The following is a 25,557-nucleotide window of genomic DNA, read 5'->3' as shown; positions in this document are numbered from 1 at the left end:
ACGGCTAAGTACACACTTGTCGATAAGCGAGAGATACAGGAAAGGACATATATGGCCCGTCCTGGCTACGTATCTACACACAAAGCAGCCAAGTTCGAGCACAGCTGAAATTAAGTACATCATCTGCTAGATAAATGTGTCCTAAATAAGTAATAATATGATCAGGATGCCGGCATTACAGGCAGCGAGACATTATGAAGATTAAAAAGGGTCAATATAGATAAGAAAAAATTCTGTAGATCAAGAAGAAAAAAGAACAACTATTAACACCTGATATACCACAACCCAGTCAACCACAAAAAATACTATGAAGAGCTAGATCCAACAAAGTAATTGAAGTTATAAGTGGTGGGTGAGGTAGTGTACGTGAAGGCGGAGCCTGCATCATAAGAAGCCACTGTGCTGCCCGAACGAGAGATTGAACCGGAGATGGAACCCTCGGACAAGGAGACCCTGAGCTTAGTGAGACCGGCTGAGACAGTGAACGTTTCAGTGGTGGAACCTGATGTAAGAGTCACGGTAGCAGCGTCTGTCGTCAAGGCTACTGCGTACAGGTAATCCTCTGTGTAGGACCAGCCTGTAGGTCTGCCAATGGAGTCGGACGAGGCAGTTGCATCGTGCGGGTGAGGGCGGGCCCATACGATGATTTCGTCTTCTGTGATAGTCGGGTAGGCACCGGTCTTAAATGCAGTTGCGTAATAGTAGGTGAGGGAGTAGAGCCCAGTGTGTGTGAAACCATCAACAAAGGCCTCAGAGCCTGCAGGAAGAGCACCTTCAATAGGACCAATGTACGAGGATTCTCCAAAATCGTTCCAAGTAAGAATTTCCGTCATCTGCACACTGTCACGCATGGCTATAATCTGTTCCCATCGAGTGCAGTAGAGCCAATCATCGGAACGGTAAAGCCAGTTCTTATTCCAGGAATTGGGACCGAAGTGAGTGTAGAAGAACGGAGACACAGCAGGCATGTATTCTTTGCTGCCAAGGGCGGCCATGTACGCGTCATCTGACGTAGTAGTGATGTCCTCGGCTCCCATCGGCCACCCAGAATTCCAATTGAGCTCACCGTCCATCCAAGTGTTGGAAGAGAACGTGCTGACGTCGGAGAAGATACTAGGTACAAAGAAGATGTTGATTCCAGCAGACGAGAGAACGTCTACAAAGTCTGTCTGCCAGCTGAAAGCACAATCCGAACCAGCAAAGGTGGAGACGAGTACCTTGCCCTCGTAGGTGGCTTGAGCGGTCGCAGTTGCGTATCCTTCAACGATAGAGACGAGCTTTGCGGCATCCGAAGATGACGAACAGCTGAGAACGGTCATGTCAAGAGACAGGAACAACTTAAAGCCTGTAGAAGCGGCGGCAGAGTACGCATCTGCTACACGAGCGGGTTGCCAGTCGTCGGAACCCATGTTGAGTGCGAACCCATCAATACCAGCCGCTAAAGCGGCAGAAATGTCGCTAGCCCAATTTGAAACAGTATAAGGGTAGGTATTACCGACCATATAGTGAGCCCAGACTTGATGAGTGCTGGAAGAAGATGGGACAGAAGTTGAGGCTGCAGAAGCGGTGGACTCCGTAGAAGTCGTACTAGTTGGGGAAATGACGGATGCCGACGTGACGGGGACACTGACTGTCTCAGATCCCGCCGTAGACTCGGTAACAGAAGTAGCTTCTGTAGCGCGTTCTGAGGAGGTAACAATGACTGAAGAAGCAGAGTCTGTGCTACTCGCAATCGCGGTGGTATTTGCAGTGTTGAACCCGCTAGTAGTTGAGGTAACAAGAGTTGTGGTTGCACTCTCGGTGGACAGACTATCGGTACAGGAACTTGAAGATGACGAGATGAGACTGAAGAGTTCAATAGCCCAAGTACCACCACAAGTATCCTCAGAGTCCCCAGCGCAGTCCATATCACACCGAGTGCTGTCGTAACTTGTAGACGAGGATAATGAGTTTCCACAGTAACACTCATCGGAGTATTGCAGGCTGATCCACAATGTCAGCTAATTAATCGAACACCATTTAACGAGCATGCTTACCCCGCATACACGTATCCACGGGTTTCGCAGATTGTGAGACAAGAGTCGACAGTCATATTGTCAAGGCTTATAAAGTATGACGATAGAATCCGATCCTCGGAGTCCAAGCCACAGCCAAGCGCATACCACTCGGAAGAGTCGTCGGAATCCTCATGTATGGGACAAGTCGAAATGGATGTCGCTGCAGGAGCGGTATCACTAGAGACGCTATTGGTCACAGACCCGGCTGTCTCTATAGCGCTTGAGGATACCGTCGCAGTCGCGGAAGCAGACATCACGGAGCTCGATGAATTGGCACTAATGGTGGCATCTGTTGAAGAAGCAGACGCCAAAGATGAGGTGGCGGTTACAGAGGATTCAAAGGTCGAGTAATACGTAGACAAAAGACTACTAGTTTCTTCCACAGGAGCAGAAACCGTGCTGGTAGGCCCGCTACAAAGAGGAAGAGCGCTAGAGTTGTACGTGTAGAGATTAAGATACCAACTGTTGCCGCACATCTCACTTGTGTCGCCCTCGCATGGCATACTGCAGAAGGAAGAAGGAGCCATGCCACCGCCATTACCGACGAAATTATCGCCACAGTAACACTACGGACAGTTAGCGACAAGTTGCGAACAAACTTTCACGACTCACCTCATCGCCGTACTCGGTGCCTGCCATAGTATACCCTAATTTTGTACATTCGGTGACGCAAAGAAAAGGAGTAAGGCTGGAAGATGAAAATGCAAATCCTTGCAGTAAACGCTCGTCATAAGACTCGGCGACGCAACCAAAGGTTGACCACCCGTTCGGTAAGGACGTGTCACGCTTGGTAGGAAGAGAAGGCGGTTTACTCTACGGAGGGACGTGATCAGAAACGATGTATATAAGAGTAGACAAAGACCCACCAGCCCGTGAGCAGTTCCGTAGTACCTGGCAAGAAGACTATGAAGAGACCTCTTGGACGAAGCGAGGACATTAGCCACACCTGGGGGCGCATGTCGACCGGGAGTGCGCAGGGGCTTAGCCTCCACAATGTTGCCCGTAAGAGCTAGGAGAACCACGGCAGCTTCAATGATGGGGGCCATTATGGGTGTCAATGAGTAAAGAGTGAGGTACTAGGGAATGATCGGTTACTGGTTTGAAACTCCAGATTAGTTTGACCAGCAAACAGATTAAACGAGAGTAGATGCCGTCAAGGCTGTACAGAACACCAGGTTCCAGTTGTACGGAGAATGAAGAAGAAGAGAAGCGGAGCCAGGAGGTCGGGATTAGGGCTTCTAGAAAGGATGGATGGAGGATTGAGCAATAAAAAAAGAGAAAGAAGAAGAGATGGCAGGTTTTGTTGTTCTTCATTTCTTCCTTCTTCTTAGCGTGCTCTACTGACGCGTTGTTCAGGAACTGACCGCAATAATTCAGGGTTCAAAGCCGTACACAAAGTTACCAGAAGCAGTAGCCCCGAGCCCCGTCAATTCCGTCCCTGGCAACATTTTGAACAACTTGGCAACAAGTCCTCAGCCATGCTGCCCAGGGCGGAATGCCAGGGATTTGTGGGGTGTGGCGCCGACGCGTCGTCCGACTATAGTAATTATTCAACATTTCTCAACTTTTGATTCGATACTTCAGCCCGTTAGGACCTCTGGGCGTGACAGTTGCTGATGAACGCCACGACGCGCACGTTACTACGGTACATTTACACGATGCACAAACAGCACAATGAATATCTGATTAATGTCTATTACGTACGGTAGATGAATGAGCAACGAGCAACCATCCATAGTAGCGCATCATTCATTGGAGCCAAATACAAAACAAAATTATCTCAATTATAAATTATAACATCAGCATGACGATTGTATTTATATAAAGGCCGTCGTCCTGAGCCCTGCTGCTGCATGATGAGCAGGTATAAATGTGTATTGTTTACCCAATACTTCCAATGTAAGTAAAAAGTGGAATGTGGACGACTGACAGTAGGCCAACAAAGAGCGAGCTAAGAACGCTGCAGTGATGGAGAGTCGTGATGACATGTCGCATTTTGAGACAGCAGCCCCTTCTACTACATAATGCAAAAGGGTCCGAAGAATATATTTTGAAATACGTAGATGCGTTAAGATAAGATATAATCGGACTAAGAACGGCGACGACGCCTTCTTGGCCTCAGAAGATTGTTAGCGTACATTTCCCCTTAATATATTGTAGTGCAGTATTTGTTAATAAAATACTGGTGCACACCGGACCCTGATCTACTATTACATTACGACATGCGAGTTTCATTTCTTTGGCGCTTTAGCTTGTCATTTGGAAAGGTCACGCACGCATCGACATCTATAATAGTAGTTAAAACACGGTAATGGCTGTTCGGAAACTTCATTCATCGTTCAAAAACCTAACCAGGACGTCATTACCAGTGGTCTGGCTCCGAAGGCATACCTGATGTTGTAACATGATATGAATGAAAATGTAAAAGTCGTTGTCAAAGAGGTGAGTGCATGTTCATTATTATCTGTGCACCAATTATAAACGAAAAAGAAGCTTGTATTGCTACTAATGATGAAAGTACCGAAAGGAAAAAAAGAATCCGTGTACAAGTACATAATCAAAGGCTACTTAGATTCAAAATCCGTATCAAAATGCTCAGGCGCCTGCAATCCGTTGAGGACCCAGAACTCGCTCGTTCTCCTTTCGCTCTTCCTCTCTTTGATGCTTGTTCTTCTTCAACTTCTTAGCTATGGTAGCTCCTGCTTCCTTGACAGTATCAATGAGGGCTCCGTTCGTCTCAAGCTCAATAAGCTTGGACGTGTTGCCGATATTTTTGCCTGCAAGCAGAACATAAGGACCAGTTTGCTTGCCAAGAATGTGCTCGAGAGTTGCTGAAAGATGGGCGGAATCTGATCGTTGATCGATGTCAACATAAAAGGGGGCAGGTTTGACGTTGTATTTCTTAAACAGAGCTCGCGCTTCGCGCATCATGGGGTCACGCATGTTACCCAGAACCATGATGGGATTAACTTCCCATTGGGTGCGAACCAGCTCCTCAAGTTCAGTCTTGGCATGGGGTGAGTGAGGATTGAAAGGTAAGAATCCTTCAAGAGAAAGTTCGTTCTCGGGATCGATAGGGGGAAGCGCGTTGGCGCTGGTACCGACAATGAAGCTCATCAAGGCGGCCAACTCCTCATCTTTAGTCATGTGAAAACTGACTTTCTTGAAGGGTTTCTGCTCCTCGTCAACACGTTTTGAAAGCTTCGACTGACCTTTGAGAGAGTGATGTTGGGGCTTCGCTGGTTTATAGCCGGGCTCAGTATCAACCATTTGCTACGTAGCAATTAGCAGAAAGTACCAAAACTCATGCCTCTGATGTACTCACATCTGACTCAGCTTTGGCGATTGCACCATATTTTACCATCCACTCCCCTTTCCTGACTGCTATCGAACGCTCAGCGTTGATGAGCGACTGCTGGAACCAGGAAACTATGCAAAGAGAGCCGAAAAGAAGAATAGACATGACTGCAATGACAATGGGACGCTGCCACCTAGGCACCCGAGGAAGACGAGGCTTGAAGACAGAAAGTGACACTATCTTTGCGGGCACATGGGTAAGAACGAATGAATCCTCGTCAAAAACATATTGTATATCGGTATGTTTCTAGAGCATATAAAGAGTCAGCTCAGCATCACGAGATCCTATATCCATGGACTCACTTTAGTAGGAAATGCCATCTGGAAAGGCTCAAGAAGTTTGTTTGTCCCTGTAGATTTGACTTTGACCTCAGACTTCTCCTTTTCCTCTAGTTTCCACATGGGCTCAATTAGTCCCCTGACTGGAACACGGGGGGGCCTTGAACGAGAATCTTCCTTGCCTCTGCGGGAGTCAAAATCAAAATAACTGCTTGGGGAATTTCGACCTTGAGAAGACGGGCTTTGAGAGGAAGGGGTGACAATGACTTCCTCGGTATCACCGTCAGAGCCACTGGAGCATGTAGAATAAGACGAGACTTTGCGTGTCATGTCAACCGATGAAATTGCATCCGAGGGTGAAAGAGGCGGGGTGGAGGCTTCGGGGGAAAGAGACCCGTCTTCCTGATGATTGATGTTGGAGTCGGACTCGGAGTCCATGACGGTTAAGGGACTGATCGGTATGCTAATTGAAAGGGGAGAAGGCTTATAAGGGGGCTTTACGGGTGCTGAGAACCACTCAGGCGAAGTGGATATCATTCTTGACGACGATGTCGTAGGAGGGGAAGGGGGAAAAGTGGGTATCTGCAATAACAATAAGCAAGGATCGAGATCGAGACGTGTAGATGGGTAGAAACTAACAATAATGACATCCACTTCGGACATTGTGGAAAGAGTTAGTTGCGCGCGGGTGCTTCTTGAGAACGACAGTTATGGTAGGTAGTTGAGCTACGCTACGACAGACGTAAAATTGGATCGCTGTAAAGATGTGGATGTCAGAAAAAGTGAGAAGAAGTTGAAGTGTACGAGACTAATTGATAAGGAAACATAGAGGAAATCAGTAGGGATCCCATGCACTTTATATATGATGTAGTTTCCCTCCTCTTGGCTTCTGATTCTTCCGTCATGATCGTGGGATGGAAGACGAGGTCAGATCGGTCTGGGAACTGAAGAAAAAAATGATGTCTACAACTGTCCCACCAGCGCCATAGCTTTTGTGATGAGAGCTTTGACGAAGAAGCTTTGGTGAACTTTGCAATCAAGATTATGTCCTTAACTGACTTCTTCCAATTCCTAATGCCTGAGAAGGGAGATAAGAGACCAACTGCACTGCAGACTGCAGATTACAACTGCATGTACGTAGGTACCGGTGGCTATAAACCATATAGCATATGGAAATTAAAAGCAAAGGCACCAGGTACAAGTTTAGGAGATGAAGGGGTGGTTACTCACCTACTCTCGTCTTCAATTGTTATTCGACACTTGTCACCTATGTATCATCAGCTATCGCCTATCACCTTCCATCTTCCCCCTCCTAGGTAACGGAAGATGGAAGCCTTCAGTTGAAAGTCAATCACCGATGGTTGACATACCTGAAAACCAAAAAAAGCCATATACTACATTCAGGATTCAAGAAGTCGTCGGAAAACGGAAAGAAAAAAGGAAACATGAAGCTTGCAGGCTGGCGGCTAGCGGCGGATGACGGAAATCATCCCTGAAACGTGTAACGTACAGAATTTTGGGTGTGGAGTATTGTGCCTGTAGGTGACCATAAGCACCAAGCATGGAGGAGCTTGGGGACAGCGGTCAGAAAAAACGTGTGCGTAGGGGACCGTAAATGATGCCGACTGTAAATGGAAGTAATCAGTCTAGAAATCTTATTAAGCTATAAACTTTCAGGACCATGATCGACAACGAAAAACGAAAAGGTGGAAGCGAATAATTAAAATACAGCCTTCCTCAGATCTGGAACTTTCAAACCCGAATCCCGAACCTCCTTCGGGGGCTGACTTCCGGACCTCAAGTCCGGGTTTTTAGACGGCTACTTATAAGTTACCCAGAAGCCTATTTTCAGTAAGCGCACGAATGAGTTCCATGGGAAGCCGGGACGCCTTTTATATATCTCTGACGCGTACGTAGCCACTGTCTGCCGTCGTCCAGTCTGTCTTCTTCTACAGTTTCTCTATCCTTCTAACTTGTATGCACACTGCACAACTATGCAAATATTATTGGAAGTAATTCATAGCGAACAACCATAAAATGCCTCTCTTTTCATCCAAACCGCTTACTTGCTTAGTCAAATGAAGGAGAGACTCGCTTGCCATCCTCACAAAGATCATTCATCAGCAACGGAAGAAGGATGAACTGAATAAGAGTCTTTGATAGACGAGGAGGAATACGAGGCCAAAATTATTATCAACACCTGTGATGAACAGTGTCTGGACGACCTATTGGCGATATGCTCAAAAAGACCGGTGCCAAGAGCATTGATTGCGTACAATTCCAAGGAACGTGTTGTCCGAGCTCGCCCCAGGCAGGGTCTCGGTGGCTGTCATCAGAACAAGAGGAGGAGCCGTGAAGGGAGGAGTCTATGAGCAGCTCCCATCCTGTAAGCCGTCTCTATCTGTAGGTCTTAGGTTTGGGAAGATATTCGTTGGTCAGATTGATCGTGCATGGCGCAGGCTACTACTTATCCCGAGGAGTCTACTGCTGAGACGATTACCAACAAATGGTACCTCGCCAAAGACTCACAGCCCAAGATCTCCCAGGCCGAGCCAGCCTGCGCTGTACCGGTTTCGCTCGGTTATCTGCAGCCAAACCTCCTCCTACTTCTATAAAACCAGATCGACAAGAAACGCAAGCATGAGTCGACTACCGCCCACGCCCAACCGGAGAGAAGAGAGCCAGTTTTGCCATTCTGCAGAGATGCGAAGACCCCGACGAATACTATGAATCCCGGGATTTGAAGAACGCCAGTAACGCCGCTCGCCGCATGTCGAACTTCACACTTCACACTGCAAACTCAAATAATTAACATTAGATTTGAAATGAAAATAGTGTTTTTAACCGCTGTTAGGTCAAAGTTCAAAACTAAAACGAAAGATACATCGCGCCACGCATGGTTATCGCTCGCGTTAGCGGGCAACCAGTACTCCCGACGTCCCACTTTCTATGTGTTTTCAATTCCATATTACTCGGTTAAAACTCATCGTATGGCTTTCAAACCTGTATCATTGAACTGGGCTCAGGTCCGTGCATCCAAAAATACCGTATATGCATTCTTTACACCTCTGGGTCACTTAGTTGAAATTGGCTGAAGGTGTGTCCTTAGGCGCGCACAAATAGGCTCTAGGCATGCACTTTTTACCACTTTTTCACGCGTTTCTGTACTAATATTCGCGAAACACCCCCTTTAATGTCTCTTTTAATTCCATATTACTCGATCAAAACTCATCCTGCAGCCCCGACAGTTATACCACTGAGTTCCTTCCAGGTCCGCCCTTCTAATGGTACTATGCATGCATACTTAAAATGTCTGTGCCGTTTACTTGAATTTGGCTGAAGAAGGTAAGGCAAGCGATGATCGGCTGTAGGCATGCACTTCCTCGACGCGACTTGGTACAAAAACGCGTCGCGTTTGTCATTCGTTCGTCCTGTTACGTCCTGTTACTCTCTTGATTCTCTACCTATATGTCGTGCAGTCATTAAGTGCCCCTGGTATCCCCTACCATCGCTCCACGACAATGAGTAAACGTACTACAACTTTGGCCGATATTGGCGACATGCCCTCTACCTCTGACGGGGCCCGACGTCGTCGTCGTCCGCATGATGACAGTCCTGAACCTCGCAATTTACTTCCCTCTGATCGCTTTCCAGGTGGCCAATATCCTGCTTTTCGTCATCCGAGGCGTGAAAGCAGGCCTCCAACACGGCTGGACGATGAAAACGAAGGTAACCAACAGTTCCATGATCTTGATCAACAGCCTGCTCGCCGTCGACCACGGCGCGAACGCCGGGCTCCAGCACGCTTTGATGATATAGACGAGGGTGATCAACAACTCCGGCGCCCACCAAGGCCTATCAAATGTGCCCTCTGTGACGAATCGTTTCCGCGAGAACGTTTCGAGGCCAACGGCGAATCATATGACACCTGTATTGAGTGCCGAAGAACCATCCCTCCTTCACGTATACCCTTCACAGATAATGTTGACGCACCTGCTATCCCACAACATGCTATCAGCTGCATTAAGACCTTTCAGAGTGAATGCGAGAAGATAACGGTGGATACTTGCATCACGTGCAACGAGCGATGGTTTGGTTTGGATGTCAGTAGGGAGGGGAGGTGTACGCGTTGCAGGTCCTCTTATTTACGAAGGACAAAGTTTACCGACTACAACAATATGGATCCCGGTGAGATTCATCACGTTTCAAAAAGACTCTTTACTCATCATCCTTCCCCATTTTAGGCAAATCACTTGGAGACCTTTGTGAGGAAGCTGGTATGCAACGTCCTGAACCTCCGTCGCATACAGAAGAACTTCTCTTATCCAAAATACACCTTCAGGTCCAGTATTGGAATGTTCACGGACAGCAAACCGCATACGCTGGACATACCTGCCTTTTCTCCCGTGATAATGCAGCTTTTCTGAACACCTTACCTATTCTACCTGAACATCTGGATGTTCTTATACTTCGCGACGCTTCGGCTTCTCCAACACATATCACCGGCTTTGGGAACCGCGCAGAGTTCCATGTCAAACGACAACGGCTTATTGATAACCTGCTGGCCCTTCAACGTTTTCACCCTTCTTACCGAGACATCATCATCAGTCAAGAGAATCTGGCCAGCCTCCCAGAAGATGGGTCAGTCTTCCACCGCCTACGTTCAGCAACCCAAGCTTCAGACCCTAATGTCACAACCCACACCGCCCCTGATTCTGGTCCTCACGCAGGCAACCTTCCAGAAGCCAATAACGACATTGTCTCAGCAGGTTGTGTCCCCAATTTGATGCAGCCTGGAATGGAGCTGGATGATGCTAGGGCTGCTCTCGGCCATTATGCACGTGATGATGATGGTGAGGAAATCGCACTCGCGGTTCCCCTACTGGGATCCCAACCTGTCAACGAACATGACCAAGGTCACGAATACCTGATCGAAGCCTTCCCCTTCCTATTCCCGAGTGGTGTGGCGGACCTTCATGCCCATCGCATTCATGCAGTTCATCCGGATGAGTATTTCAGGCATCTACTTCGTTATAAAGACGGGAGATTTGCCAGTGATCCTCGCTTCAGGTTCTATGCATTCAATGCTTTACTGCGTTGGCAAGCGAAGAAGATGTCGGGCTTTTTGGTTTCCAGGAATGAGGAAGATAGAGGGTTGTCTGCCGGAGACCTGCGAGACTTGGCCCAAAGTGATGCTCGAAGCCTGTTGGATCGTGTTCGGAGGGGGGGTCATCAACTTCGAGGGACCGCTCCATATTGGCATAAAAGGAGCACTGAGCTGAGTGCTATGGTTCAGCAACTTGGAACCCCAAATGCATTCCTCACGGTCACCGCAGCTGATCTCCATTGGCCGGATCTGCACCGACATATGCCTCCACCAGATGAACCCCATGTTTCGGAAACTGCTCGTCAGCGACACAACAGCAAGAATGTCAATAACAATCCTGCTATCACTGCATGGTATTTTCAGAAACGATTCCAGTTATTTTTCGAGCACGTAATAAAACCAGTGTTCAAGGTAAAGGAATGGTGGTTCCGTTATGAATGGCAAAGTCGAGGTTCCTCTCATGTGCACGGTCTTATCTGGATGGATGGAGCGCCAGATCCCTCTGCGTTGGGGGATGACATGTCTAGGAACGCATTCGCTGAATTCTGGGATAAACACATCACAGCTTTCAATCCTGAAGTCGGTCTTCCTGCAGGCGACTGTCATCCTTCCTCTTTAGCGTTCGCAGACATTGAGTTTACTCATCACGCTGTTGCGCAAAGGATCAACTGCTTTCAGCGCCATGCAACTCACTCTCAGTACTGCATGAAACGCAAGCGTAATGCTCCCTCCGACGCTCCAGCGCAATGTCGATTTGGGTTCCCGAGGCCTCTGCATGAGAAGACAGAGTGGGTGAGAGGAGAGGAAGAGGGTGACGAGTGGGCGTTTGTGGTGAAAAGCAATGATCAAGACCTGAATACTTTCAGTCCAGTGCTGGTATTAGGATGGACAGCAAATACAGACTTTAGCCCCTGCAAATCACCCCATGCAGTTCTTAACTACGTTGCTAAATATGCTTCGAAATCGGAAAAGTCTTCTGCCGATCTGCTTCCGACACTGTTCTCGATCATTGAACACCTCGAAGACGATACACCACTGCGTGTTGTGGCACAGAAAGTCCTTTCAAACGATATCAGCTCTCGTGACTACTCAGGTCAAGAGGTTTGCCACTCTTTACTGGGATGTCATATGTTCTCTGCGTCCCGCTCATTCAGATCCCTTGCATTATCAATGAATCGTTTCCGACGCCTTCGAGGTCCAGAGGAACAGGAGGGCAATGGTGGCCAGGACGACATGGACGATGCTGAGGATGATGATGATGGTCCAGAAATGAAAGACTGGAGGGACGCGTATGAGGAAAGACCCCCTGAAGAAGAGAACATTTCGTTATATGAGTGGTACCTATTCTTCGAGAAAAATAAGAGAACTGGAAACCTTTCACGAAGAGATGACGAGTCTTGTTACGTCCTCAGGCTCTGGCCAGTGTACTTCCCACCATATGAAATGTACACAGATAACGGTTAGTACTGACTGATACCAGTGATGCTCATTGCTTTTACTGAACATGAGTTGCAGAGCCTCCCCTATCTCCACCTCCTCCTGTACTCCCCGCTTCTCCCCGAATAACACACTCACCCCTCTTACCATCCTCCCCAGGTGAAGAGCATGAAGAAAACCCCGGTGCTAATCCCTCCAATGAAGAAGACAGCGAAGATTGGTTCCGAGCAAAGATCCTCCTCCATGTTCCATACCGCAATCAGACTGAGCTTCGGCTGGACAACGAATCCTGGGCTGATACCTACTTCCGTCTCCTGGCTGCCAGGGCTCTACGAAACAATGGGGGAAGAGCTGACTCCATGCCTTCGAAACCCAGAAGTCGTGTTGTTGTCCAATCTCCAGAAGAAGAGTTTGAAGAGCTCGACATTGTCCAAGAACGAATCCTAACGGATGAACAGCTTCTCTCGGCAATGGGCCCACGCCCCAACCAATTCATTGGAAACAGGCTAGGTCTAAGAGACTTCGACAAAGACTTCAGATGGAAGGAATGGTCAGAGAGAAGAGGTGGGGAAGATGTGGCTTTGTTGAGCAAAGGCATTAAAGACTGGAAAAACCCTGTAGGTGTATATCATTGTCGTCTAGCGAGATCTGTGGACTCACAGTCATTAAGCCCCCTCCTGAACTACCCCATCCTCTTCCTCCTCTGCCTCGAGTAGATGTTACTCTCCTCAATTTCAAGCAGGCTCTATGCCACACCAAATTTCGCCGACACTGCCAACGTTCCTTGCAAGCTGGGCCCAACAACCCTCTGCCGCCATTCCTCCTAAACCTTGACGGTACTGCAGGTACAGGCAAAACGTTCACTGTCAATGCGATTTGTCAGACGGCTGCAGACTTAGTCGATGACGCTGGCATGGGAAGTATGGTGATTGTTAGACGGTTAGCGCCAACAGGCATAGCCGCTTTTCATATACACGGCTCCACATACCATTCCGCCCTTGGCATCTCCCCAAAGGAGAAGAAAGGCAAGGCGGCTGCTGGTCGTCAGCTAGCTGCTCTTCAAGAGGATTGGAAGCACATACGCTATCTGATCATTGATGAAAAATCAATGGTTGGTCGTGTGGGACTGGCCCTCATTGACAAACGTCTTCGTGAGATCTTTCCTCATAGGGACGTTTGGTTCGGTGGATTGAGTGTCATCCTCTGCGGAGATTTCGGCCAGCTACCTCCGGTCGGTGACGTCCCTCTGTATTCCACTGATATCCAAACGGGTAACTCGGACAGATCAAGGCTCCTAAACCATGGTCGTCTGGCTTACCTTGCTTTCTCTGAGAGCTTGGAGCTGGATGTGGAAATGAGGCAGGCTGGTATGGATGAAACCACCCGCAAGTTCAAAGAACATCTCCTCCGTTCTAGAGCTGGGAAGGTCATTGAGCAAGACTTCGCCGATGTGGTCCAGACTCGTTTTTTTGCGAAGCTACCGACGGATGAGCAGAAGCTGTTTGTTCAGGCTACTCACCTCTGTGCGACATCTGCTCATGTACAGGAGCTCAACCTCTCTGGCTTGTACCTCGCAAAAAAACCGGTCCTCCGCGTCTCTGCTCTCCATACCGGTGTTGGTGCCGAGAAGAGAAGGCCTGACGATGCTGATTCCCTGACGAACGTCGTCTTCTTGATGGAAGGCGCAAAGGTCATGCTTACTCGAAACCTTTGGGTCGATCAGGGTCTCACGAATGGGTCAATGGGACAAGTGCACGAGATTCTCTGGGATGGTGTTGCACGACCAGGGGTTGACATGCCTTCATCTGTGTTAGTGGCGTTCCCCGGTTATACCGGTCCAGTTCACGCTGGCACAAATGCACAGGGCGTACCTCTGGTTCCGATCACTCCGGTGAAATGTGAATGGAAGTCCCAGGGAGTTGCTTGCAGTCGTACCCAATTCCCTCTTCAACTCGCATTTGCCATCACCATCCACAAATCTCAAGGCATGACTCTTGACAGAGTTTGTCTCCATCTCGGTGATAGGGAATTTGCTCGTGGACTTACGTTCGTAGCCATGTCTCGCGTAAGAAAGCTTGAGCATATTGCCTTTAAGCCTGGGTTTGAGTTGGAGAGACTGATGCAGGTGAATGGTGCGAAATCCTCAAGAGGAACTGGGATGAGACGGAGATGGGAGGATGACAACGAGAGGAGAAAGGGTTTGGTGGGCGGTTTCGACGATTACTCCGGTTGGGAGGAGGAGGGAATATTTGTTTAATATAATTCGGATTGAGCCTGGCATGTTTTCACAGTTTTCGGTGTTGTATATAGCTTTACTAGTGTTGTACATAATAATAATGCAAAGTCGGAATCAACTTGGTCGGCGCAGAGGTTAAGCACACAGACTAACGCGAGCCTATTTTGATACCTGCTTTACAGTATCAAAAAAACATCTTTTGTTACGCTTCCGACATTTTAATGAATTTCACCAGTTATACAATTTCCGACAGATTGTTTGCTTACATTCCTCGAAAACACAGGATGATCGCCTTAAGACCCCTCACCAGCCTCACTAGTAGACGGTCAATACAGGTTGCTCGAATTGGCGCTGTTTCTTTCTCCTCTTCCTCGTCTTGCGCCTCTCCTAAAACCAAGTCCGGAAGGGGTGAGTATTTCCCAAGTACCATGTAACAATATCAACTTTTGTAAAGGGTACCAGGCAGACCTCTTGCTCATCGGCGGGACATTCAAATCCCTGGTTACTTATTGGAGGAGAAACCAAAGAAGAAGTCAGATGTGTTGGAAGAAGGAGCTGGGAAAAATAGGGGCAGAAAAGCTGATAGCGAAGACGTCTCTGGTGCTGCAAAAAAGAATCAGAAGACTGCGCAAGAAGTTGGCCGTTGGGAATGAGCAGAGGGATTTTATTTAGCTGGTAGACCTCGTTTTACTAGTTTTTATATTACGTTCCCTTTTTCTAATGGCTCCCATTTATAGAAATATAAATAAGTAAATTTGGAACGAAGTTTATCCTGCTTACTATTAGTAGAAGGCAGGAATGATGATCGGATTATATATTGACAAGCACTATCATATATATACCCAGAAGTGTCCCCAATTCTTCTGAAGAGTTTTGAAATGGCTGAAGCTCTGACGAAGACTGAAGGAGGCTCTCGCCGCTGATTTTCTCGGGATCGGGGGGGTTGTTTTTTTGGGACTTCTATCGTCGCTGTTGTCGTCAGGATTCAAAATTTACCACATTCACGGAGCGGCGTTCAGAAACCTCTAAACACTGAGGGCCAAGAAACGATATCATCAAGGTGCTGATGACGCCTGCACGGACTGCACCGCATCCCTTTCAGCGTACGAACGATGACGAGTACGATAACACATTATGGCATCAAAAGGAAATAATTGTTTTTGGATATGTTCAACCATTTATGACCTCTAATGCACATTACCGATATGATCATGGTATGGATAACATTAGCTTATATACACAAACAGAAGACCAGCGGCGTGGTATGCATATGAACATCTGCTGAGACTGGAACGTTAATGTAGTGTCGAAGTACAATTATTGTGCTATATTTGCAATTCATTTGCAACACCCACATACGTCTAGACAGCATAACCTTGGCAAAACAGTCAATTCATCTTTGGAAAGCGTGGGAAGAATAGCTTATGCTTACGGGGTAAAACGTCAAGCGGTCGACTTACTTTCCAGCCTCTATCGGCTGCTGCCTTCTCACCCTGACGTCCAAATCCAAACCCACCAAATCGAGCTCCGGGAGCTGTACTGTTAGCAGGAAGAAGAGGACTGCCTGAGCCACTGGTGTTTAGTCGAGAGAGTCCATCTGGTTGTTTGGATGACTCGGACGGAGACTTCGACCGTTTCTTCTCAGTGACCATATCCCAAGCAGTGGTTGCCATACGAGTTTGAGGGGTTCTGTGATAAACAAGATATTAGCGGATAGAAGAAGGAAAGAACATTGCAATAGATGTCCCACATACAACGATGATGCATTCTCCCACGAGAAGATCAGCCGTTTTTCCTTGGCCCCTTCACGAAGGAAAATGCCCTGGATCGACCAATGTCAGTCTTGCACATAACGTTTGCAGCGAAATGTAAATCGGCAACTTACAACAAGGATGTTGAAACAACCGACAATGAAGAGGAGCCAGCTCGATACTTGAGGAAAGAGATCACAGTAATGAGACAGAACTTGCGCACCAATTCTGAGTCCTGTTCAACAAGCAACACAAGGGTAAATACAGTGGATGTGTCTGCTTACAACGCTTGGAAAACCCCAAGACATCCTAGCCCATAGGCCGGTCCGAGCATGGGAATATAATTTTCGAATAAGCGTCGAGGAACTCCGACTTCCGACATGATGAGGAGCAGACACTCGGACACTGTAATATAAGCAGACCAATAAGCTGTTGCTTGGCCAGGGCGCCATTCAACTCACAGATGAAGATTCGGTTAAGAATACTCCAGAAAGGACCTCCGGTTTGGTCAGGAACGCTGGAGTATTCGATGTAGTCGCAGTCGTCCTCATCCGAAGCGGGGTTTTTGATGGCCTTTATATCACTGCAAAAGGGTAAGCGTAAAACCTGTTTCTCTTGTAGAGAGACTCACGAAACCATTGTTTCGATATTAGCAGCAAAGACCAGAAGTAAAGCAATGATGCTGAGGGCTCTCACGGCGTTCAGACCGATAAAAACAGCACCAGAAGGTCGAGAAGATGGCAGAAAAGGCTTTATGTTGCTTGTGGGCGACATGTTTGAGTAGGAAGAGAAGGGAATGTAAGATTACTGAGATATTGTGGAGTGTCTTATAAAGCTTTATTGGGCGCAATGTCGTCCAGCGACGGTCTTGAGGAGTAATTGGGTGCAGTATGTAAACAGTAAACAAATGAAGTTGTAAGATGTGTTCAAGGCCTAATCCATGCTTGTCTACAAGCGTATATATTCGTTCCCCCAACGATCTTTTCGATAAAGACTAGCCGCTGAGGAAATGATCGGCATCATCTTGTGTCAAGAACAAAAGTCGACCTCGTCTTAGGACACGATGTCGCTATTCAGGTCAGATAAACCAAAGCCCGTGCTCATCAAAGAAACATAGATAATGACGGTACCTGTATCGATGTGTTAGAAAAATTCAGGGGGCTTGCGAATGTGGCAATGCGATTGCTTTCGTGGATCAAAGCTATGGAAAGTGAAACAGATGTCGCGCAGAACAAAAAGCTATGAAATCGAAATGAAACAACGAACCACATGCGACGTTACCAGCAGACTTATTAATTATCAGCTGAAACAGAGTGGAGGTAGCGTCTGGGCGAGCGGAGATTTCACGGCATTTGCAAAATTGGCGCATCTGACAACAAAGCAGATACCACAGTTTCACGCGTCGACGCGTTTTTCGCTGCGGACAAATCAACCGACCGAAATGATATAAACAATTGACAACTCCATCTCAGAACATAGTGATTAAGAGTCGGATCGCAACATTGCACTATACTGCTTCCCACTATAACATACAGCCTAGATATTAACAGTTTCCAACTTGACCTTTATCTCTTCAGACGCCATCATGTCGACTTCCACCCGAGGCGCCTTTATTGTCTTCGAAGGACTAGACCGTTGTGGAAAATCAACACAAGTAGACCGTCTAGTCCAGCGTCTAGAACGCCAGGGCCATAGAGCGCGTCTGCAAAAATTCCCTGGTACGGGCTGTCATGGTTGTCTAGTGAATGAGCTCATATTTTAACACCAGAAAGAACGACGCAGATAGGGAAAATGATCGACGCCTATCTGCAATCCAAAACTGAAATAGATGACCATGCTATCCACCTTCTCTTCAGCGCTAACCGATGGGAGTGCTCGTAAGTAGCATGCTGCTCCATAGAAGATTGCTCATTGTCTGATAAATCATGGCGTCCCAGAGCAGCCATCAGGAGAGATCTAGCCAATGGCATAACTGTCATCGCTGACCGTTATGCGTTCTCGGGTATAGCTTTTTCAGCCGCCAAGGTTTGTGTTACGTTTGAATTTGTCCATATCTCCAAACTGACCAACAAGTAGGGTCTGCCTTTTGATTTCTGCTTGCACCCAGATGCGGGACTCCCTCTTCCGGACGTAACACTATATCTCACCTTGCCTCCAGAAACAGCCGCCAAGCGTTCCGCATATGGTGAAGAACGCTATGAGTCTGTTTCGATTCAGCAAGCCGTCCGACAACAGTTCAAACTTGTTGCCAATGAAATTAAAAAACGACATGGCGCTGACAAATGGATTGAGATTGAAGCTGATGGGACATTCGAGGACGTTGAAGAACGAATATGGTCGCAGATAAGTGATGTTGTGGAATATTCAAACGGAAATATTGGGGATCTTTGGTCAAGATAGTTGAAATCGTAATGTATTGCCATCTTCCGCACACTGGAAGCACGACTGATAAGAAGACGTAATGAAAGATTTACAGCAAAACATCGATTTGTTCTGTTTGAGCCATAGCAATATGCTTCTGTTTTGTTGTACTTTCCATAGCCTATCGCTTCTTATGGCTTCTTCAAACATCAATAACCAACCCATTCTTTCATTTTTGTATGGAGAAGAAGAAGGCGAATAGGGACATGCTTGTTATTATTGCGTGTGATAAATATCGAATTAATTCTTTATTATCATAATCTTGAGCTTGTATAGACTGTAAAGACAGTTGCGTGATGACGAATACCTGGACGGATTAACGGAAGAAAACCAAAAACAACCGGCAGGCGTCGTCGTCCCGTGGTCGGTTATCAGCGAGTGCCCGGCGTTTCTCAATTGCGTATAGAAAGAAGTATCATCAATCATTCTCCACACTCTCCCATACATCCGCTCCTTATTGCGAACCAACCAAGAAATAGGTGCTACCACTCACAAACTCTATTCAACTATTACTTCTGCGTTCCTTCCACAATGCAGACTTCCACACAATCGGAGCCTTTGGAAGATCTAAAGGACAGCCATGAACGATCGATGGCAACCAATCATCTTGATGTCGAAGAAGAGGTAAGCGGCGGATGACTTGTCATGTCAAACCTTCATCTTCCTTATGCTTATGCCGCCACACAGCTATCGTTCTATGCATCATATCATTCGAACAAAACAAACCAAATGATTCACTTCTTTTGCATTCCTCAAATATTATGGTTCGTGGTTGCTTACAATCTGCGACCCTTTTGTCATCTGGGCTTTGGTCTAACACACTTGATGCTTCCAGGACTTGGCTCATTGTTGCCGCCCATGTTACCTTACCAGATGCAAAGCTGTTTACCTTAACTTGGGGTCTAGCTTTCCAACCTAGCCTCGCGCTAGCATTCATCACTTCCTATATGACGTATTACACATTGCTTGATCCAATTGGAGGTGTAAGTATGGCCTGCATTTCACTTTCCAATACTCTTCTAGGCTTACACCTCTGACATTTATAGGTAACTTATATTCCAGTTGGGAGTCTACTTTACCTCACTGCCACATATCTTGCCACATCGCCACCTTCTTGGCTTCCCCTGACATCTCCTGTGGAACCGTCCGCCATACCATTTGCTCTCGCCATCCACGGGCTAGCTTGGATCGCGCAGTTTATTGGACATGGAGTCTTTGAACACAGGGCTCCCGCTTTATTGGATAATCTTGTCCAGGGTAAGGGCATTTTTCAAATCTGGTTGAGGTGGGCATTATTGATCAAGTGGTAGCTCTCGTCCTTGCTCCTTTCTTTGTCCATCTCGAAGCCTTGTTCGCGCTTTTCAACTGTGAGTGATAAGAAACTGCGATGCTGATATTGCTTGCTAACTCGGGATTGGGGCTTACCAAAATATTATTCCTGCAGACAAACCTGATCTACACAAGAAGATCAAGGCTAGAGCCGGGCTTCGGATCAGCGAGATGAACAGACAAAAGAGTCACAAAGCTGAGTGAAACTGATCATTAAACTGAAACTTGTCGAGTACTAGTATTTTGTGAAAGATTGAAGTGAACGAGTGTTATGCACGACATCCCTCCGTGGACAGCACAGATGCTATTATGCTGAATCTCTCAGTTATTTAACACGTTCCGCCGTCATTACTGTGCAGATGTATGGTTAGTCAAAAGCTAACAGTTGATTGTCCGATGAATGAATATATAACCCGACGTCCTCGAATAGCGAGCAATCATATGATTATCAAGTATTGTAAAAGTACAAGGGAGATGATTGTCAAGTACTGGAAAGATAAGAACGGAGATAATTTACTCAAATTGTTCGGATCATTATCTATCCTGCTTGATATTACCATATGCTATTACTACCTACCCAAAAAAGGACCACAGGTGCTTGATGATAGACTCCTGTGAACTACTGTCAGCTCACGCCATTTCGCAAACCGTGGAAACCAATAGGCAGAAGGATCTCTCAGTGTAACTATGAACTAAGGTCCCTCATCATCCGAACGACCCCAACTTCCTAGCTCAAGCTCCCAAGACGGAAGACATCGAAAAGACCGAAGGGATCTGGAGAATTTTACTCTCCCGGACATGGGTGAAATGGGATAAATTTTCTTCTTGGAGATCCTGTATGCCTAGAATGAAGATAAATGATACTCACTTTATATTAATTTTAGAACAAGGGGAAACAAAACGGAGTGTGGGGAGACGGTTGTATGAATAATATGGTTTCAACTTTTGGTCCACTCAAGCAAATGCGAGGAGTTTGGGTTGTGGGAGCTCGCGCACAAAATAGGAAAAATATAAATACCTTTTGAATTTCTTTCCTGGAATCTAAATAATTAAATTCTATAAATACAGCTTCTGCTTCTTATTTAATTATTTGTTTGTGGGTCGCGGCGGTCGGCGCACGCTGGGAGTCATTTATTTGCATTATTTACCGCTTATTTTTATTATTAACACTTGACTACTGGCTAGGCTAGAAGGCGGGTCTCCACCTAGCCTTTTCGTTTGGCCATGCATCATATTGTCATGCTGTTGGCGTAGGAGGGGTGAGCTGCTGCATGTATAAGCGAACAGATATATGAATTCATGATGTTACGCTGATTGTTAATCGCAAATATACAGTCCGATGAGGGAGACGACAAAAATTCCGTTATTCGTGTTCGAGTTCTGGCGCCAGCAGCGGTGAAAGAGGATAGCGCATTGTAGTGCACATGGTGATACATATCGATCTAAGTGTAGCGACAAGTGCGAAGCTGGTATGCATTTGCATCGTTTCCACTATGCAATACTGCTCAGTCTTCAAGGACAATTGTTTTCCCCACTGGTACGACTGAAAACTGATTTTCACTGACGTCCAACAGCTGCCTTGCAAGCTCTAGATCTAAAGGAGGCTTGTTGTCTGCCCCAGGAGATTAACATCACCAATGTGTCGTCAGGATGGTATTTTTGCTCAGGGAAGAACACTCACAAGCTTCGTCGCTCATCATCCATGTTCCCCAGTGCACACCAATACTTTTTCTAACGTGCATCTGTAAAGCCATCCTGACTGCCCCTTCAGGATCTGTATGTTGAAGATGCATGTGCCATCGGGGCTCATAAGAGCCAATAGGAATTGCAGCAAGATCAACTGGGCCCATTATCCGGCCTACAGCATGGAACAGTGTGGGCGAGTATCTGACCTTCTGTATCAGTTTTCACGCTTAGGACACGATATGCTATCAACCGCTTACCCAGTGTCACCGAGATGGATGAATGATTTGGGTTTGTCGGTATCGGATTTAACATGGAATGCGGCCCAGAGTGTGGCATTCGTATCTAGAGGGGAACGGGCAGACCAATGCATGCTGGGCACGGCAGTAATCGTGTACGTCTTGTCCTTTTGGCCGGGTCGAGAGAGTGTGTGTTTGGTTTCCTGCCACCAGCTAATGCGAATCTATATCAGAAACAGGAGATGATCCGATCAATAGAGACGTACTCGAGTTCTGTCACTCTAGTAGCCCCATGCTTGCGCAAAAAAGGACCACACCCTACAGGCACGATCCATTCACAGCTGTCACCTAGTTCCAAAATGGCACCGGGGTCTAGATGGTCAAAGTGACTGGCAAGAGAGTTAGCTTACAGGACTCAGTGCGATGAATTTGAGCTCCTAACTTACTTGTGAGATACAAGGACAACGTCAACCCTCTTAAGTTCACTTAAAGTGCAGGGAGGTGGCCGTAATCTTTCAGGTGCAAGTCGAGACGGAATAGTGCGATGCTGAAGAGCCGGATCCGTAAGGATGGCCAGGTTATCGAGAGTCACGTAAGATGTTGATTGGCCAAGCTTATCCTGCAAGTTAGCGTGTCACATAATATGTAGATAAATCCATTTTACTTACCCATGTGCAGGTGTATTTATCAGTGATTTCGATGTCGCTGCCTCCGCTACCTGATTCACGAGTCGTTGGTGTTTCAGAAGATGAAGACGGGTAGAGAAGATCAAAATCCGGGCGTTCTACCGGGAGGTCAGGTATAGGTCTATCTGGCGGTACTCCTCTGCAAAAGAAGTGAGTAATGGTCCATTAATACGGACTAATTATCACTTGCCCGTTGTAGAAGAGCTTCAAAGTTAGAGTCGAAATGACACCTTTCCAGAGGGCCCATTCCTTCATGAATCAGTCTTGTACAAGGGCACCACTCCTCAAGGGCAGCACTTACCCAAGCCCCTTGCTCTCTCCATTCCACATACGGATTCCAGTATCTCCCAGCGAATTTAAGGCTTGAATACCTGAACCGACGAAAATCAGTTTCCTTCCCTTTCAAAGTCAACTCTACCATAACTCACCGCTCTTTCAACGCATTTCGCTCAATCTCGGTTGCTGGCTGTGCATGATCAGGTCCTCCGCCCGGCAATGTTTCTAATGTCTTGATGAGTTTCTTGTTTCGTTCTCGGATATGTGCCCTGCGAAGGGTATCGGTGTACGCTAATACAGAATGTTAAGGAACTCAGTTTTTATCATGTATTCCAGGAAAACATACCATAATACCCTAGCCAAATTCCTGTCCAAGCCACTGGCAGGATTATTGCAGCACGCTTGAGACCGTGAAGACCTGTAGCAAGCATGATCGAAAATAGTGGGGCGTTCTCTAGTGTCTTCTATTGTTGAGCTCTATAGACTGCCCATGACGGGAGCTTCCGATGGGCTGGCGGACTAACTGAGTGCTGGCTGAGAGAGGTGTATCGAGAAAAGAGAGTCTTAGGTGAACAATTGGAAGTGTCGGCCAAATAGGCGAGCATGAGGCAGTCACCGACACGTGGCAACTTTTGTTATTTATTTCGACGTCGGCGGCCAACTTCTTCCGTCTCTCTATAGTTCCGCCTGTCCGCTTTGGTCTCGAATACTGATCCTCCCCCCTCCCCCTTCCTGCCACCGCCATCCTATGCACAGGCCAGCCCGCGGCGCCCTCCGCATCTCCACACGCCTGGCCACTCGGCCTCCTCTTCCCGCCCTTATACACTCCCGCCCGTACTCACTCTCCGCCACAGAGCCCCCGCCAAACCTACAGCCACATCAGTATCCAGCCTTCGAACGCCTGTCAACCGCACTCTCTCTGAAGCAGCCATGTTTCGGTGCCAGAGGAGACGAAGTAGAGCTTCTGACCGGGCCAGAAGTCTTCTACAGCCGGCTCTTGGACATGATCAAAGGGGCGAAGAGGAGAATATTGATCAGCAGTCTGTATATCGGAGCCGAGGAGGGGGAGCTCGTGAGTGCTGGATACAAGCCGTCTTTCATTGGTTGCTGACATTGCAATCAGGTTGAGGCCATACAAGCCGCTCTGACGAACAATCCACAGCTGCGTGTAGTCTTTATTCTCGATTACCATCGCGCGACTCGTCTAGCTACTTCGACCAACTTACCCCCTTCTACCGCCCATCTTTTATTACCTCTTGTGGAACGTTTTTCTGACCGATGCGAAGTGTGGTTGTTTAGAAGTCCAAAGTTGAAAGGATTAATGGAGAAGATCGTACCTGCCAGATATGACGAGGGATGGGGCACATGGCATGGCAAGTGGTATGGTGCAGACGATGAAGTGATTATAAGTGGGTAAGTATCTCTTCTTGACATCAGTAGATTCGCATTGACATATGTTCAGAGCCAACCTCGGTCGCTCGTATTTTACGAATAGACAAGATAGATATATCCATTTCCGATCCAATCCCAGCCTGTTATCTTATCTCTCATCATTAACTCGACTTTTCACACAATACTCTTATCTTCTACATCATTCACCACCACCTCACATCCCCCCCTACAATACCGTCCCGCTCCCTTCACCGGAGAATCCGGACAATTCGAAACTCCCTAGCTCTTCAGTTTCAATCCGCCCGCGTGCCTCTCTCATATGGCCCTCTTCTTCCATCAATCCCCGCAAGTTCTCCCTTCACGCTCTAGCCACGTTGTCAGCCTTTCAAAACTCTTGGCGTGCCTCCAATTCTGCCAGGTCGCGTCGAGTAGATGTTGATACTTGGTTTTGGCCTGTCCTTCAAGCTGGAGTGTTGGGTATCAAAGAAGAGGAGAGGGCCATGGCAGAAGTTTGGAAGGCTGTAAGGGAAAGTCACGAGGGAGAGCAGAACGAATCCAGAAAGGTAGAAGTAGATTTGACAAGTGGATATTTTGGTCTGTACAAGAAGTACAAGCAATTGGTGGTGGAATCACCGGCATCCGTTAAGATCATTGCAGCGTCACCAAAGGTAGAGCGATATTATCTGTCACAAGTATGTCAAGTGTGCTGATGATATATACAAGGCGAACGGATTTTACGGATCCAAAGGATTCTCCAGACTCATCCCAGAAGGCTACACTTTGCTGGAAACCAGGTTTCATCGAGATACTGTCAGGGCTGGTAGAACTTGGAACGTTGAGAAGGGCACCGGCGTGAGATTAAAAGAGTGGGAGAGAGAAGGATGGACATATCATTCAAAAGGTCTGTAGCAGCATTGTCGTAACTTTTTTTGGCCACTTCATTGACCTTGTATTCAGGGCTTTGGGTTTCACCGCCCGACTCAAAACCATTCCTCACATTTGTCGGCTCGTCGAATCTTTCCACACGATCACTCACACTCGACACTGAGCTGTCCATGGTGATGATGACTTCTTCCCCTACTTTGCGGCGGGCTCTTGATACCGAGCTGAAGCACTTGGACGAGTATGCGACGCAGGTAGGGGAAGAGACTTGGAAGCTGGAGGAGCGGCAGGTCAGTTGGTTGGCTTGGCTTTTGGTGGCACTTGGAGTCGAGGGGATGTTATAAAGCTTTTTTTACTTTGCTGCGAATGCACCACCCTATTTATCTCTTTTTTACGTATCTTTTTAACTCGACTTCTTGTTTTTC

General features: G+C 47.2%; 8 protein-coding genes and 1 pseudogene across 8 annotated transcripts; 4 read left to right on the top strand and 5 right to left on the bottom strand.

The window, feature by feature from the left end:
* Positions 1-105: 105 nt before the first annotated feature.
* On the bottom strand, positions 106-3,328 carry CNC04670 (conserved hypothetical protein). The gene is made up of 4 exons (XM_569724.2): positions 2,924-3,328; positions 2,670-2,870; positions 2,037-2,623; positions 106-1,983 (listed from the first exon to the last, which is right to left on the bottom strand). The coding sequence occupies exons 1-4, from the start codon at positions 3,101-3,103 to the stop codon at positions 306-308; spliced, it is 2,646 nt and encodes an 881-aa protein (XP_569724.1). The 5' UTR covers positions 3,104-3,328; the 3' UTR covers positions 106-305.
* Positions 3,329-4,491: 1,163 nt separating this feature from the next.
* On the bottom strand, positions 4,492-6,539 carry CNC04660 (glutathione transferase, putative). Its single transcript, XM_024656824.1, has 4 exons — positions 6,333-6,539; positions 5,718-6,275; positions 5,383-5,661; positions 4,492-5,330 (listed from the first exon to the last, which is right to left on the bottom strand). Exons 1-4 carry the CDS (start codon positions 6,354-6,356, stop codon positions 4,653-4,655), a joined length of 1,539 nt encoding a protein of 512 aa, XP_024512457.1. The 5' UTR covers positions 6,357-6,539; the 3' UTR covers positions 4,492-4,652.
* Positions 6,540-9,174: 2,635 nt separating this feature from the next.
* Positions 9,175-14,539, bottom strand: CNC04650 (annotated as a pseudogene).
* On the top strand, positions 9,179-14,563 carry CNC04645 (hypothetical protein). Its single transcript, XM_024658442.1, has 4 exons — positions 9,179-9,881; positions 9,938-12,259; positions 12,316-12,854; positions 12,908-14,563. Exons 1-4 carry the CDS (start codon positions 9,215-9,217, stop codon positions 14,492-14,494), a joined length of 5,115 nt encoding a protein of 1,704 aa, XP_024514299.1. The 5' UTR covers positions 9,179-9,214; the 3' UTR covers positions 14,495-14,563.
* Positions 14,564-15,712: 1,149 nt separating this feature from the next.
* On the bottom strand, positions 15,713-17,460 carry CNC04640 (expressed protein). The gene is made up of 8 exons (XM_024656823.1): positions 17,355-17,460; positions 16,856-17,293; positions 16,686-16,807; positions 16,509-16,629; positions 16,359-16,452; positions 16,228-16,295; positions 15,906-16,162; positions 15,713-15,848 (listed from the first exon to the last, which is right to left on the bottom strand). Exons 2-8 carry the CDS (start codon positions 16,996-16,998, stop codon positions 15,835-15,837), a joined length of 819 nt encoding a protein of 272 aa, XP_024512456.1. The 5' UTR covers positions 16,999-17,293; positions 17,355-17,460; the 3' UTR covers positions 15,713-15,834.
* A 224-nt stretch (positions 17,461-17,684) lies between these two features.
* On the top strand, positions 17,685-18,948 carry CNC04630 (thymidylate kinase, putative). The gene is made up of 5 exons (XM_024656822.1): positions 17,685-17,942; positions 17,993-18,101; positions 18,162-18,249; positions 18,301-18,632; positions 18,693-18,948. The coding sequence occupies exons 1-4, from the start codon at positions 17,810-17,812 to the stop codon at positions 18,622-18,624; spliced, it is 654 nt and encodes a 217-aa protein (XP_024512575.1). The 5' UTR covers positions 17,685-17,809; the 3' UTR covers positions 18,625-18,632; positions 18,693-18,948.
* Positions 18,949-19,065: 117 nt separating this feature from the next.
* Positions 19,066-20,573, top strand: CNC04620 (endoplasmic reticulum protein, putative). Its single transcript, XM_024656821.1, has 6 exons — positions 19,066-19,269; positions 19,333-19,409; positions 19,481-19,628; positions 19,692-19,902; positions 19,956-20,012; positions 20,090-20,573. The coding sequence occupies exons 1-6, from the start codon at positions 19,177-19,179 to the stop codon at positions 20,176-20,178; spliced, it is 675 nt and encodes a 224-aa protein (XP_024512454.1). The 5' UTR covers positions 19,066-19,176; the 3' UTR covers positions 20,179-20,573.
* Positions 20,574-21,288: 715 nt separating this feature from the next.
* On the bottom strand, positions 21,289-23,412 carry CNC04610 (conserved hypothetical protein). The gene is made up of 10 exons (XM_569716.2): positions 23,205-23,412; positions 23,011-23,149; positions 22,884-22,953; positions 22,773-22,831; positions 22,565-22,721; positions 22,343-22,509; positions 22,163-22,285; positions 21,918-22,109; positions 21,656-21,861; positions 21,289-21,586 (listed from the first exon to the last, which is right to left on the bottom strand). The coding sequence occupies exons 1-10, from the start codon at positions 23,287-23,289 to the stop codon at positions 21,480-21,482; spliced, it is 1,305 nt and encodes a 434-aa protein (XP_569716.1). The 5' UTR covers positions 23,290-23,412; the 3' UTR covers positions 21,289-21,479.
* Positions 23,413-23,548: 136 nt separating this feature from the next.
* Positions 23,549-25,509, top strand: CNC04600 (CDP-diacylglycerol-glycerol-3-phosphate 3-phosphatidyltransferase, putative). The gene is made up of 5 exons (XM_569714.2): positions 23,549-23,930; positions 23,982-24,271; positions 24,321-24,918; positions 24,974-25,151; positions 25,208-25,509. Exons 1-5 carry the CDS (start codon positions 23,607-23,609, stop codon positions 25,474-25,476), a joined length of 1,659 nt encoding a protein of 552 aa, XP_569714.1. The 5' UTR covers positions 23,549-23,606; the 3' UTR covers positions 25,477-25,509.
* The last annotated feature ends 48 nt before the right edge of the window (positions 25,510-25,557 follow it).

This window comes from Cryptococcus neoformans (genome assembly GCF_000091045.1).
Source record: "Cryptococcus neoformans var. neoformans JEC21 chromosome 3 sequence".
Classification (NCBI taxonomy): domain Eukaryota; kingdom Fungi; phylum Basidiomycota; class Tremellomycetes; order Tremellales; family Cryptococcaceae; genus Cryptococcus; species Cryptococcus deneoformans.
The sequence above is the reverse complement of the archived record's forward strand: the minus strand, read 5'-3'. Positions and strand labels throughout refer to the sequence as shown.